The sequence below is a fragment of the Rhincodon typus genome, chromosome 13, assembly GCF_021869965.1.
Source record: "Rhincodon typus isolate 14 chromosome 13, sRhiTyp1.1, whole genome shotgun sequence".
Taxonomy (NCBI): domain Eukaryota; kingdom Metazoa; phylum Chordata; class Chondrichthyes; order Orectolobiformes; family Rhincodontidae; genus Rhincodon; species Rhincodon typus.
This window is the reverse complement of record NC_063344.1, coordinates 68527683-68541856: the sequence shown is the minus strand read 5'-3', so window position 1 is coordinate 68541856 and position 14174 is coordinate 68527683. Positions and strand designations below refer to the sequence as shown.

The 14174-nt window shown below is 46.1% G+C and overlaps 1 protein-coding gene across 1 annotated transcript in view; it reads right to left on the bottom strand.

Annotated features, from left to right (window-relative positions):
* Window positions 1–625: 625 nt before the first annotated feature.
* The window catches only part of LOC109920126 (transforming growth factor beta activator LRRC33-like), a 15400-nt gene continuing 1851 nt past the window's right edge, over window positions 626–14174 (bottom strand). The window contains exons 2-3 of the mRNA XM_048604213.1: window positions 11255–11358; window positions 626–3047 (exon numbers count right to left, since the gene is read on the bottom strand). Of these exons, the coding sequence (XP_048460170.1) occupies window positions 1092–3047; window positions 11255–11350 (2052 nt within the window). The 5' untranslated portion in view covers window positions 11351–11358 and the 3' untranslated portion in view covers window positions 626–1091. The remainder of the gene's footprint in view (window positions 3048–11254; window positions 11359–14174) is intronic.

The window sequence follows — 14174 nt, the reverse complement described above, 5'->3', positions numbered from 1 at the left end:
CCACAGGAAATGCAGGGTTATGGTGATAAGGGAAGTGGGTGGGTCTGGGTACAATGGTTTTTTGAAGGGTCAGTACAGACTCGCATTGTACTGCACTGTAGCGGTTCTATGAACATGAGCTCTTAGAAGCCTGTCTATATCATGAGAACTGGTGAACATTCTGGGAGGAGGTGGGTTGGATCTCTGTCTGGTATCTGAGTCAAAACGCAGTGCCAACTGAACAGGGTAAAGTTTCCACCATCTAATGACTGTGAGAGTCCCGTGTAATATGGGGAGGCAAGGCTCAAACCAATCATGGAGAGCATGGGTCTCCAGTAAGATAGTGCCTGTGCTCTATACAGTCACCCTGAGGGACCACGTGAGGCAAGTGTGAGGGGAAAATGGGCAGTGGATCATGTTACTCCAAGGTTTGGGGTGAAGGCATGCGAAAGAATTGGACTTTGTGTCTGTCAGGGCTGCTTGGTGCCACACAGGGGTAAGGGGCTTACTCATCATTACACAGCACCGCTTTCAAATACAGGGGTTCGAATCGGTGGGATGTGAGCAAAATACCGGAGTTAAAACCAGGAATCTGTTCTATTTACCACCACCTTTTCAGGCAAAAAAAAATCACAAAGAATTTATATTTTATAAAGGTTCAAAGTTTAATGCATCTTGGGTTCCATTTTCTTTCTCCGACAATACTTTAAGGCCCACATACCTGGGCACTTATCTATTCTGTACATGTAGCTTTAATAATTACACCATAAATATTATGGAAAGTTTTTTTTGTGCAAGTTCAGGACATCTCCATCAGTAGTAAACGCAGTGTGCACAGTCAGCTCCTGCCACTTTTATGGTCAGGAAGTTGTTGGCACAGGGCTCCTGTGTCCCCATCCCCAGCCCTTTCCAATTATTAGTGCTTACACTCGAGCGCAGTGTTCACACACCACAGTGTGACCATTGCCAAATCCGCAGGCGGTGCCCCACCTTAGCATGGCTGCACCCGGGGAGGCAGTAGGCACCACTCCCCACATTAGCAGCGTGACACGCAGTTTCCCAATGCATTGTCAGTGTCCGCAATGGGCTCCTTGAGCTGGCACAGACCCCGACTAATATTCAGCCCCCGACCCGCATTTGGCTTTCACGTACTTGGGCAACAACTTGGAACTCAAAGAGAGTAGAACCATCATGCAGACAGTGAGGATGCACAGAATTGTGGGCAGCAACAACAAGAAATACTTTAAAACAGTGTTATCAAATTTGCAGTTAGCTTTGGTAGACTGGGAAATCCTATCGATGTGCTCCAGTTTGAAAGACGTGTTGCAAGTGACTAAGGATCTGTCAGGAATGGTCAGTGACTCGGCTTTGATGAGGAAGGTCCACCATTTCAACTGGCAACAGTCAAAGGCATTGCCACTCAGGTAGAGAGTTTGAAGACTTTGCAACAGGCTCTGCAGAACGTCCTGTTGAAGCACAGACAGTCTGTTCTTCCGTAGGTCCAGCGATCTTAGGGGAAGGGTTTTGAGGATGGGATGAAGACTCGTTATGGAATTTTCAGACAAGTCCAAAGTCTTCAGATCGCTGAAAGTCACTTGCAGCCCAGAACCTATTTGGTCAGAGTCTAATCCATTGTTCCTCAGAGATAAGGATTGCAACGACTTGGCCACGGCTCGAAACATGCTCACCTCCAATCGGATTCCAGCATTGGATGATAAATCCAAATGGGTTAAGGGCGAGCCAACAAAAGCATTGGCGGGTAGTGTGGCCAAGTCACAGTCAGAGAGATAAAGTTGCCTCAACGATTTGATCTGTGCCAATGCAGCACAACCTCTGCCCAAAGTCCTTCTCCTATTTCCTAAAGGGTAGTCACAAACAGAGACCCTGTTGTGACTGAGGTCTAAAGTTGTAATCCAAGGCATCTTTGTAAAAAGATCTGACGGCACCGATTCCAAATTGTTGAAGCTGAGATTGAAATAGTTTAGGTTCCACAGCCTGCTGATATTGAAATTTAACTGGGACAACTGGTTATGACTGAGATCGATCGCCTGAAGAAAGAGGAGAGAATCTTGCTCTGTTAGAGAGAAGGTCCTTAAACAGTTCTGGTCGAGTAGCAGAGCTGACAGCGAGGTTATTCCTCGGAGAAATCCAGGAGGGAGATATCGAACTGAATTCCGGCTCATATCCAGCAACTGCAGTTCAGGCAAATTTAAGGAAATTACCTCGTCCCATAGATTTATGGAAGTAACATTGGTCACATTTCCAACTATTTGGACGAACTGGACCTCAGAAGATGAGTCGTTTGCCAGGTCATTGTAAAAATTCATCTCATTGTCCGCCAGCAACAGCAATTTGAGCTTGTTGTGTTTGGGTAGGAGTGGGAAAAACAGCAGTTTGTTATTGGACAGGTCCAGAGTTTCCAGTTGGAATTCAGTCTCGCTCTCTCTGGCTAAAAACAGTTCCACCACATTGTGAGTAATATTTAATGTTTTCACTTGGTACAAGCTGAAATCTACAATGCACGGGATGTGATTGTGGGCAAGGTTCAACCTGGTTAGGCTTTTCAAATCTTCAAATGTCCCGCTTTCAATTTCATAGATATAATTGCTCTCCAGGTTTAATTCTCGAAGTTGGGCAAGGCCCTCCAGTGTGCTTGGTTCCAATCTCATGATGAAATTTCTGGCCAGAGATAGATATTCAAGTGTGGTCAGATTTTGTACAATATCGCTCACTGCAACTTCGCTGAGTCTATTCCCAGATAAATCCAGGCTAGTTAAAGCTGAGAGGTTTCTTAGTGCCAGTCGAGTCTTTGTGTAGTTTATATCAATCCGGTTGTTCATTAGGTTCAAATTTTGTAGGTTCTTGTTGTGGGAGAAGGCTGCAGGTTCAATGAGTTCAAGCTGATTCCCACTCAGGTCCAGTGTATGCAGATGCCTGTATGCAGACAATGAATTATTGTGTATTGCTTTAATTCCATTTCCATTGAGAAGGAGCTCTTTGGTTTTTAAGGGCAGACCTTCTGGCACATGATTAAACCTGCGCTCCTTACAGAATGCCACCATGTCAACCTACAACAGAAACAGGGAACTTAACATTACTCATGCTACTCAGGTACCATCAAAAACATACAATCAAACAGCTCAGAAGAGAGGCTGTTACAAAAACTGAGACATTTACAACAGAGAAGGTCTCTCTCCTCTGCTGGCTCTTAGAAAGTGCTGATCAATTTAGTCCACTCCATTTTTTTTGTCCCCATAACTTTCAGAATTAATTCAATCACCAATTGCCTCCAGTTCCACTGACATTTCATTCCAGCTCCAATCAGGTATTCCATTATAGATTATAACAAGATATACCTACGTCTCTCCTCATTGCCCCTTCTACTTAATTTTGTCTATCATTTTAAATCTCTGATGTCTGGTTACTGGCCCACTTGCCAAAGGAAACAAGGTAGACAAACAGGAGGCTAGAAGAACTCAGCAAGCCAGGCAGCATCCTGAGGAAAGGAGCAGTCAACCTTTCGGGTATTAGAAGGGTAATATCTGAAACGTTGTCTGCTCCTTTCCCCCCCAGATGCTGCCTGGCTTGCTGTGTTCTTCCAGCCTCCTGTTTGTCTATCTTGGATTCCAGCATCTGCAGTTTTTTTGTCTCCTGCCAAAAGGAAGCAGTTGCTCGAGCAGGCCCCTTGGTATTAGGCAGCACAGTAGCTCAGGGGTTAGCACAGCTGCCTCGCAGCGCTAGGGACCCAGATTTGATTCCACCCTTGGGCGACTGTCCATGTGGAGTTTCTACGTTCAGCGTGGGTTTCTTCTGGGTCCTCTGGTTTCCTTCCACAGTCTAAAAATGTGCAGGTTAGGTAGTTAGGCTATGCTAAATCGCCCGTTGTGTTCAGGGATGCACACGCTATGTGGGTTAGCCAAGGGGAATGCAGGTTACAGGGAGAGGGCAGGGGGTTGGGTCTGGGTTGGATGCTCTTCATAGAGTCAGTGTGGACTTGATGGGTTGAATGGCCTGCTTCCACATTCTATGATTGTACTTTGGACAATTTCTGTTCAATACAACCATAACCATAACCATCTCCACTCCAGGGGGAACAGACCTCATTTCTTCAGTCTGTCTCTCTCTCCCTCTCTCTATAGAATTGATCACTCCTGCTACCATCCTGGTTAAATGTTCCTCTGTATTTCTCACTGGACTGGTTATCTTTCCTCACATGTGGATTTCAGAAATGTACAGCGTATTTCCAGCTGAGGCCCAAACAGGAATTTTAAAAGTTTAGCTAAACCTGCTGGTTTTGTTTTGATTCAACTCCCTATTTACAAAACCAAGTATTTTATATGTTCTTTTAACTGCCTTAATAACTTACCCTGTCATTTCCAAGAACCACAACCTCTGATCTCTCTCCATTGCATTTCTCTTGAGATAGTACATCTTGGATCATATGGTCTCCCCAAAGGCCTACACATTCTCCTTTTTAAAGTATTTATCTTTCCTTTTTTAAAAATCTCCTTTTAAAAGTTACTATTGAGTCAGATACCACCTTTGAGCAAGTGCATTCTAGATTATAGGTCACTAAGAAAAACAAATTTCATCGTGGTTTGATACTTTGTGCAAGTACCGCCCCAATCAAGGGAGTTGGGTGAATGCTGTAGGGACAGGAGGTTGAATCCTACCACAGCAGATTAAATTCAATAAAAATCAGGAATCAATAGCTGGCCTGACATGGTCCATGTAATCACTGTTGATTGTCATAAAAGAACACTTACAGATGGAAATCTGCTGTCCTTACCTGGTCTGGCCTACATGTGACTCCAGACCCGCAACAATGTGGCTGACTCTTAACTTCCCCCTGAAATGGCCTAGACAGCCAATCAGTTCAAAGGCAACTAGGGATGGGCAATAAATGTCAATGGAGCCCCCATTCCATGAAAGAAATAAACAGAACAAAATCTCCACTCCTGAGTTCTTGGGTCATCTTGGATGTCTCATGGGTTTAATGGCGAATTCTTGCAAACTGCTGTTTTTGCAGCCAACAATCAGTCCTTTGTAAGCTTCTGTCTGACAAAGACATTGGGTCAGATTGGGGCTCACCAGCCCTGGGTGGTATCTTAAACAGCTAACAGGAAACAATCTCGATGGTGGGCCCAAGTTTGTTGTAAGGGGCTGGTGTGGTGTGTCTACAACAGGGGCAGCAGCTCTCCCATACCGAGAGGTTAACGGAGGGCAAGGGTGAGTAGGCCTGAGTGGCAATCATTCTCGGACTAGCCAGGAGATGGCGGTCACTAACAGGGACTCGAGTTGTTTCCGCGCAACGGGTACTCCCAGCAACGCTGGGCTCAACTTGGGCTGACAATGTGTGGAGGGTGGGTTGTGCCAGGAGGACCAGCGAAACATACTGGCAAGGTGCCCAAATCACCAGTTACCAACCACAGTGAGAGCGCCAATCTGCATTGCCAACAAGGCTCTGAGTCCGTCGCTCCTGCCACTTTGAGCCAGTCCCTTCCTGTTTCGACCAGTCGAGGTGGGCCTCAAACCGACCACCTCCGCCCCCCCAACACCCTCCGATTCCCCTTCCCTACCCCCCAACCCTCACCCAAATCCCCTGCTAACTCTTGCTGCTGTACAAAATACGACTTTGCAATTTATAATTTATTTTGTAACCGGCTGTGACCAGCTTTGTGAGAGAATTTTCATAGAAAAGAACAGGGTGAAGGAGGGTGGCCACAGATGGCCGCATGAGGATAAGAAATAGGCTCTGCAGTAGGCCATTCGGCTCTTTGATTCTGTTCTGTTATTCAACACAATCATTTGGTGATCTTCTATCTCAATTCCAGCACAATACCACCATATCATTGTTCACATCTTGAAGGGGTTGGGGGTGGAGTGGGAAACCACAAAATGAAACTCCTGAATGTAAATGAGCAAAAAACGCTGTCTTCACAATGCTACACACTGCTGCTGAGCTGGTATACCAAAAAAAAGGCAGATTTCAGCAATGTGTTCACACACTTTCTCCACAGAGAGAATGTGGAACCACTACGTTGGGCGTTGCTGTTAAAATAAAACATAAGTGTGCAGCCGTGTAAGTGTGTGAAAAAAAAAGAGGTGTGAGATATCAGATCGCAATTTCATGAACCTGTAAGGTGTGAAACAATTTGTCTGTTTTCTCAGCAAACAGGGGACATGTTGCACAGACTGCATCCTGCTGGGTGTAAACGGTTAGAGGGTAAAGGAACAGGCACACTGAGCTCCTCTTCTGCAAGAAGACAAGATGCAAAGTAAAAGCAGAAGTTGCTGGAGAAACTCAGCAGGTCTGGCAGCATCCGTGGAGAGAAAGCAGAGTTAACGTTTCGAGTTCGGTGACTCTTCATCTGAAATGTTAGCAGCTAGGAGCCCAGACAGAGAGAGAGAGAGAGTGAGAACTATGAAAGGGGTAGGTAAACAAGGAGATTATGGATAGCAGGCCAGCTCAGATGGAAAACTGAATGAGAGACAAGAGTGAGAAAATGGGTTAGCTGTGCAGGAAGCAACTCATACAAAGTGATGACGGGCCTTGGAATACGTGGGAATGGGAGACTGTACTAAAAACGACTGTCATGACAGAACCAAGGTGTGGGGAAAGTTAAAAAACAAGGAAGGATGGAATGAGGCTTTAAAGTTATTGAACTTGATGTTGAGTTCTAGAGGCTGTAGGGTCCCGAAGAAGAAAGTGAGATGCTGTTCTGGAGCACTGCAGCAAACTCGAGACAGAGATATTGGCCAGGGAACATAGTGGTGTATCGAAGTGGCAGGAAACTGGAAGCTAAGGGTTATATTTGCGGACAGAAATAGGTGTTCTGCAAAGCGGTCACCCAGTCTGCGTTGCGTCTTCCCAACGTGGAGGAGACCACATCGTGCAATGAATACAGTCAACTAGATTGTGCAAAGTGTAGCGCTGCTTCACCTGGAAGGTGTGTCTGGGCCTTTGGGTACCGAGCAGGGAGGAAGTAAATAGGCAGGTGTTACACCTTTTGTGGTTGTAGGGGAAGGTACCGGGGGTGTTGTTGGGAGTGAAGGAAGAGTGGACCAGGGTGTCCCGGACGGAATGGTCCCTGCAGAAGACTGACAAGGGAGGGGAGGGGAATATGTGTCTGGTGGTGGCATCTTGCTGGAGGCGACAGAAATAGCAAAAGCATCCTCTGAATGTGAATGCTGGTGGGATAGTAAGCGACAACCAGAGGGACCCCATCACTATGAGGGTACAATTGTGGGAGATGGGGTCAGACAGCACTAAGGGCCCTGTTTACCATGGTGCTGGGGAATCTTCGGTTGAGGAAAAAGGTGGAAGTTTCTGAGGCCTAACTGTGGAAAGGTGGCATATTCAGGACAGATGTGAAAGAGACAGAGAAACTGGGAGAATGGAATAGAGTCTTTACAGGAAGCATTGTGTGAGGATGGACAGTCCAGGTAGCTATGGGAGTCGGTGAGTTCATTGTGAATATTGGTGCCCAGCCTATCCCCAAAAATGCAAACAGAGATATCGAGGAAAGGAAGGGAAGAGTCGGAGATGGACCATGATGGAAATTGGAAGCAAAATTGATAACTTTTCCAATTCTGGATGAGAGAGGGAAGCAGCACCAATGATGTCATTGACATACTGGAGAAAGAATTGTCAGGAGGTACCTGACTAAGATTGGAACAAGGAATGTTTCACATACCCCACAAACAGACATGTATAACTGGGTTCCAGGTGGCTACCCATGGCCTCAGGATGCATTTGGGTAATAAAGAGGAGTCAGTCTAAGTAAAGTATTAGAGCACTCCCGTGATGTTCTGAAATGCAGCTTTTTTTTGCATTATACTGTGAATGTAGGTTGTAATGGTTAAATCCGGATCACAATTCTGGTTTTAACATGCTCCTATAAGGTGCATTTTCAATCGCACATGCACAAAAAGTGGGACGGGGGGCATCTAGGCTACCTCCTACTCATCCATCCCCGGGAATGCCCCACCCCTCCCTGAAATGGGGGTTTCAGGGTGCAGAAATCGGCAGTCCACCACATTTAAACAAATAATTAAGGGTCAATTAACATCAATACCACCCTATAACATGGTTGACATGGGCAGGTTATTTGGGAGCAGGCAATTCTTCTTTTCAACAAGTTTTTAAGAGTGCGGTTACTGAGGGCTCTGGTGGGATTTGAATTCAATAAACGTCTGGACCACAGAGCCTTTGTCAATTGTCAGGAAAAACCCATCTGGTTCACTTATATCCTTTAGGGAAAGAAACTTCCATCCTTACCTGGCCTGGCCTACATGTGACTCCAGACCCACAGCAATGACTCTTAGCTGCCCTCTAGGTAATTAAGGATGGGCGATAATTGCTGGCCTAGCCAGTGATGCCCTCATCCTGTGAATTAATTTTTTTTTTTTAAAAAGTCCTAGGATCTAAGTGTGGTCACGGACCAATTGTAACGAGGCCTGTTTATTGACCTATGTGCATTACATACAGAGCATAAGTAGCTCAGGATTGGTCCTTCTGAATGCTGAGTGTCACATGACTTGATGGTCACTTCGTGTGATGTCATTCCAGTCACCTATTGACAGAAACTGGGTTGAATCCTGGGATACCATGGATGTGGGCTCAATCCCTCAAAGTAGACTCACTCCTTGAATACAGCATCAATGTGGGTCATAAGTCACCCCATGGTCTCTGGGTTGGAGAAAGTTTCTAACACAGAAGAAGGCTATTCAATCCCCCAGCTCATTCTGTTAAACCCCACTTTCCAGCTCTTGGTCCCCACCTCTTCAGAATGCAGCTTGTCAAATTTTATATCCAAAATACGATGAGGGTTTCAGTCTGCACCACTCTTTTCAGGCAGTGAGTCCCAGAGCTCCACCACCCTCCAGGGCAGGGCATCCAACTGGGATCGCAGAGCTGAAATTTTGGGGACCTGACCACTGAGGCAGTAATTCCTGTGCTGAAGTTCTGACTGACTGAGTGATAAGAACTGCACTCCCCAATCTAACAGGCCCTGCTTTCACAGGCACCCTCTCCTCTCCCCTCCCCGCTCTCACACTCCACTCCAAACGGCTGTGATAATTTCAAGCCACGATATAAGGTCGCGTTGGGGAAAGGTTTGGGAATCGACACTTTTGAGTGAAAACATTTCTCTCAAAAACCTTTCTAAATCTTTTGCTGATTAAATCAACAGGTTACTGCTCTTACATTCCTAGGCCTCAGTTAATCAAGGCAAGTAACTGGGTGCATTATTCACCACCTTGTCATTTTTTAAATTGTATCATGGGGTGTGTGTGTCGCTGGCTAAACCAGCATTTATTGCCTGCCCCTAGTTGCCCTTCAGATGGTGGTGGTGAGCTGCTTCCTTGAACTGTTGCAGTCTGTGTGGTACTTATCGTCCATGTTATGTTCAGGGGCCTGTGGACTGCTGTTCAACAGGTCATTGATTCCTCTACTCCTTATGGAATCCACACGGAAGTGGAATCAACTCCAGCCTTTGGGAATCAATCCTGAAGAAAGGATAATAGTGATGAGGGCTCTCAGGCTGACTCTGGGCCTCTTGCTGCATTGACCCAGATACAGGGCTTGGCACCCAGGGAACAAGGCCTCACTTGTTGGGATGATTTGCAAACCAGGACCCAATGAGAATTTCTACCATTTCAAACAAATATATACTAAAAAAAGCTCCTCAGAATGCTATAATGGATTTGACTTGTTTTTAGCAGGGCCCAAGCTTAAAGCAGTATGATGACTGGGGTCAAGCAACAAGGAGAGGTTCACCCTCACCACCCAACACACACAGGCACAGACACACACATTCTCACACACACAGGCAGACACACACACACACACACACACACAAGCACACATGGATACACATAGACTCAAGCACACACACACACTCACACACATACACACTCGTGTGTACACACAATCACACACATTCACATGCACACACACAGTCACACACACATATACTCACACGCACACACAAGACACATACACTGAAGCACACACAGACATACACATACACTCCCACAAACACATACTCACATAGACACAGTCACACTGTCACACAAAGAGACACATCATTCACACACATGCGCACACACACACACAGGCACAGATACACTCGCATGCACACACTCTCACACAAACAGACACAGAGAAAGACACACTCACTTACACACACACTCACTCGCACGCACACACACATACAAACTGACACAGACAGTGTCCTCCTCAAGTGACTGCTGCTTCACTTTAATGTTCACAGCACTGGGTCTGCATTACAAAAGTTTTTTTTCAAGAAGATGATGACCACAAGGAGGTTGGAGTATGGTTGGGTGTGTCAAAACAGGATGCTCTGTGGGTTTTTAGTGCAGCACTCAACAAGATCAGGAGCAGACTATCAAAGGCCAGGCACGGTGTATTGCAGAGTGAGCAATTAACACCTCGAGGCTTGGGGCTCACAGGTTATGAGCAAACCTCCCTGCCTGAAGGACTGTGAGGTTTTTCACACACATGTTTATATTTAGTTTAACATTCAATCAACTCTGCAGCAAAGAGCTCATTTCAATGATTCCCTCTCTCAAAATAGTGCAAGTCAATTGTCACGTTTGAAACAAGGATGGCTGGTCAGAAGTATTCTGGCTTCCCTGAAATGTGTCAGATTGTTCACCTGTCATTTCCAAAGGGGTTTCGAGAAAGGTCTTGATTTTATATGGCATCTTTCACAACCTCGGGCAATCTGACCACATTTCACAGGCAAATGGAGTGCTTTCAAAGCATAGTCGCTGCTGCAATTTGGGAAGCTGGGATGACAGAGTGTAGAGCTGGATGTACACAGCAGGCCAAGCAGCATCAGAGGAGCAGGAAGGCTAACGTTTCGGGCCTAGACCCTTCTTCAGAAATGGGGGAGGGGAAGGGGGTTCTGAAATAAATAGGGAGAGAGGGGGAGGCTAACCCTCTATCCATCTTCTATCTGCCTCCCCCTCGCATGTGTGTGAATGATGTGTCTCTTTGTGTGACAGTGTGATTGTGTGGAGCTGGCGGAACACAGCAGGTCAGAGGAGTTCCTCCAGCTGCACACTGTATTGACTCTGACTCCAGCACCTGCAGTTTTTGCTATCCCCGTATCTCCTGGCTGGGTGTGAATGAGTGATGGGGTTTAAATCGAGCCCGTTGTTTCAAAACTAAAACCTCACACCAGAGATCTGCAACAGGGTGCGCCACAACAGAAATTCCCTGCTCCACCAAGGCCTCACAACTTACCACGGTGCAGTTCCCCAGAGACCTCACCAAACTCGCTCCAGCAAGCATCAGGAGAGCTGTGAGAGTGAGCGACATCGACCAGATTCTGAGCTCCATTCTTACACCTACAAAGACACCAAAGGTTAGGGCTCAATTGACAACACAAACCATTTATCAAACAAATATCTGCTCCATTCAAACAATGTTAACTTGCATTGTCAGAATAGCTGTTCTGAGGGAGGGTCACATTGTCAGAGAGTCAGCGCTGAGGGAGCACCGGGCTGTCGGAGGGTCAGCGCTGAGGGAGCACCGGGCTGTCGGAGGGTCGGTGCTTGGGGAGCACCGCACTGTCAGAGGGTCAGGGCTGGGGGAGTGCCGGGCTGTCAAATCAATCTTTAAAATGCAACAAACAGGTGCAGAAAATAATCAAGAAGTCTCATGGCATGCTGGTCTTTATATCTAGACACTGGGGTGTGAGGATGCTGACATTATGCTGCTCCCTTACAAGCTCCCTGGGTAGATCTCACTTGGAGAACAGTGAACGGATCTGGACACCACAGCTTAGGAAGGATAGATTGGCTTTGGAGGGAAGATAACATAGGTTTCCAAGAATGATACCTGGATTTCAGGGATTACATTATGAGGAGAGATTAGACAAATTATGCCAGCTTTCTCTAAAATTTAGAATGTGCAGGGGTGATCTGATCAAACTCTTCAAGATATTAGGAGGAAAAAACAAGGGTAGATAATGATAAACTATATCCACTGGTTAGGAATTCTAGAACCAGGAAGCACAGTCTGAAAATTAGGGCCAGACCATTGAGGAGAGATGTTAGGAAGCACTTCTACACTGGAAGGGTGATGGATATTTGGAACTGTTCCACCAATGGCAGTGGGTGCTGGTTCAGTTTTTAAATGTAAACCTGAGATAAGTTTTCATTAAGGGAAGGTATTAAGAGATATGAGTCAAACGTAGGTGTATGGAGTGAATCTGCAGATCATGATCTCATTAAGTGGCAGAACAGGCTCAAGGGGCTGAAAGGCCTTCTCCCGTTCCTATGGGTCAGTACTGAGGAAGCTGTACATTGCCTGCTGCAGGAACGCTGCCAACATGAGACCCATACACCAGTATTACTGAGAGTAACGTTACCCCAACATCAGTGACTGCTAAAAGAAACTCGAGCTGAATGGTAACATTGCTCCTGTCTCATGGAGAGCTTTACCACACCATGACATTGCAAGTACCACAACAACCACATCACAACAACTGCATCATTATATCACCAGCATCAAGAGAGAGAGAGAGACGGGAGAGAGAGAGAGAGAGAGAGACCAGTTTAGGGTGCAATTCCACAGCAACCATGCTGAGATTTCATGATGGGAATATGTGATCCCATTGTGCTCGACATGGTTGATGCTGAATATCTACCACCAAAGAGAAGGGGACTTTCTCTGAGAGCGCACGCTCACTGGGCCTTAGTTATTGTGAGATCTGCCAATGGTCCACCTGAAACCCCGCTCACTGCCACAAACCCCACTCTGTCACCACAACCCGACCGAATGATACCCCAGAGAGCTGTGGTTAAGATAAGGCTACACCCTGGGGTGACATGCCCTATCTTGGGGGAGACATTGGGGATGATGGACTACTGTTGGACATCAGTGGTCTATGTGCAAAATGTAAGGTTATGGCAGTATTCTGCATCAATGTGCTTTTGTTCATTGGTCTTCCCACTGTCTCCCATCTCAATCATTACAGGAAAGATGTGGAAGCATTGGAAAAGGTGCAGAGGAGATTTACCAGCATGTTGCCTGGAATGGAGGGAAGGTCTTACGAGGAAAGGTTGAGAGAGCTAGGGCTTTTCTCTTTAGAACAACAAAGGATGAGAGATGACTTGATAGAGGTGTACAAAATGATCAGAGGTATAGATAGAGTGGACAGCCAGAGACTTTTTCCTAGGGTGGAGGTAGCTATTATGAGGGTGCATAGTTTTAAAGTGAGTGGAGGTAGATATAGGGGAGACATCAGAGGTAAGTTCTTTATTCAGAGAGTGGTCGGGGCGTGGAATGCATTGCCGGAGAGGGTAGTGGAGTCGGCCTCATTAGGGGCATTTAAGTGGCTATTAGATAGGCATAAGGATGATAGTATAAGGTAGGGGTGGAGGTTAGATAGACCTTAGGATTAGGGTAAAAGTTCAGCACAACATCATGGACCGAAGGGCCTGTACTGTGCTGTACTGTTCTATGTTCTACAATCCACCAGACTGGTTTCACACAGAGACTCATGCAGCCTATTTCTCTGGCTATCTTGCATTCAGCGACATCTCACAATCCAGCTGAGTGCATCTTTCCCATCCTGGAGCAGATTGGTAAATGTTATGCACTGTGGAAGCTGTAACACACTGTACACACTCACCAGAATGGGGCTGCTAGTACAGGCACCTGTCATACTCACCTCAGTGGTGATCTGCATTTTTTTAAAACCACATCCCAGCCTCCAATCAGAGATTATCAGATAAAAAAAAATCCACAACTGAACAGAATTCAGGATGACCCTTCAGTGTGATATTCTGGGAGTGCAGCACTGTTGGCACTGTCTCGTTTGGCCAAGACTAAGCACCCATAGAGTCCTGTGAAAAGTCGCAGTGTAGTTTTCATAGGAAAGCTCTCTCGTCTCACACATCACTGTCATTTAATGCTGTCAAAATCATAAAACTTATCATTTATTTCAAGGCTGTTGGTGGGATCTCACTGTGCAATGATCTACTGCCTGCCTATAGGATTTCAAATGTGGTTCTTTAGATGTGAAACACTCCCAAATCTGTGAAAGCAATGCTGAAAATGAAAAGACACGCTGTCCCTTTGAGGCATTAGCCCAGGTCGCACTGTCCCTCTAAGGTGTTAGCGCAGGGGGCGCTGTCACCTTAAGGTGTTAGCGCAG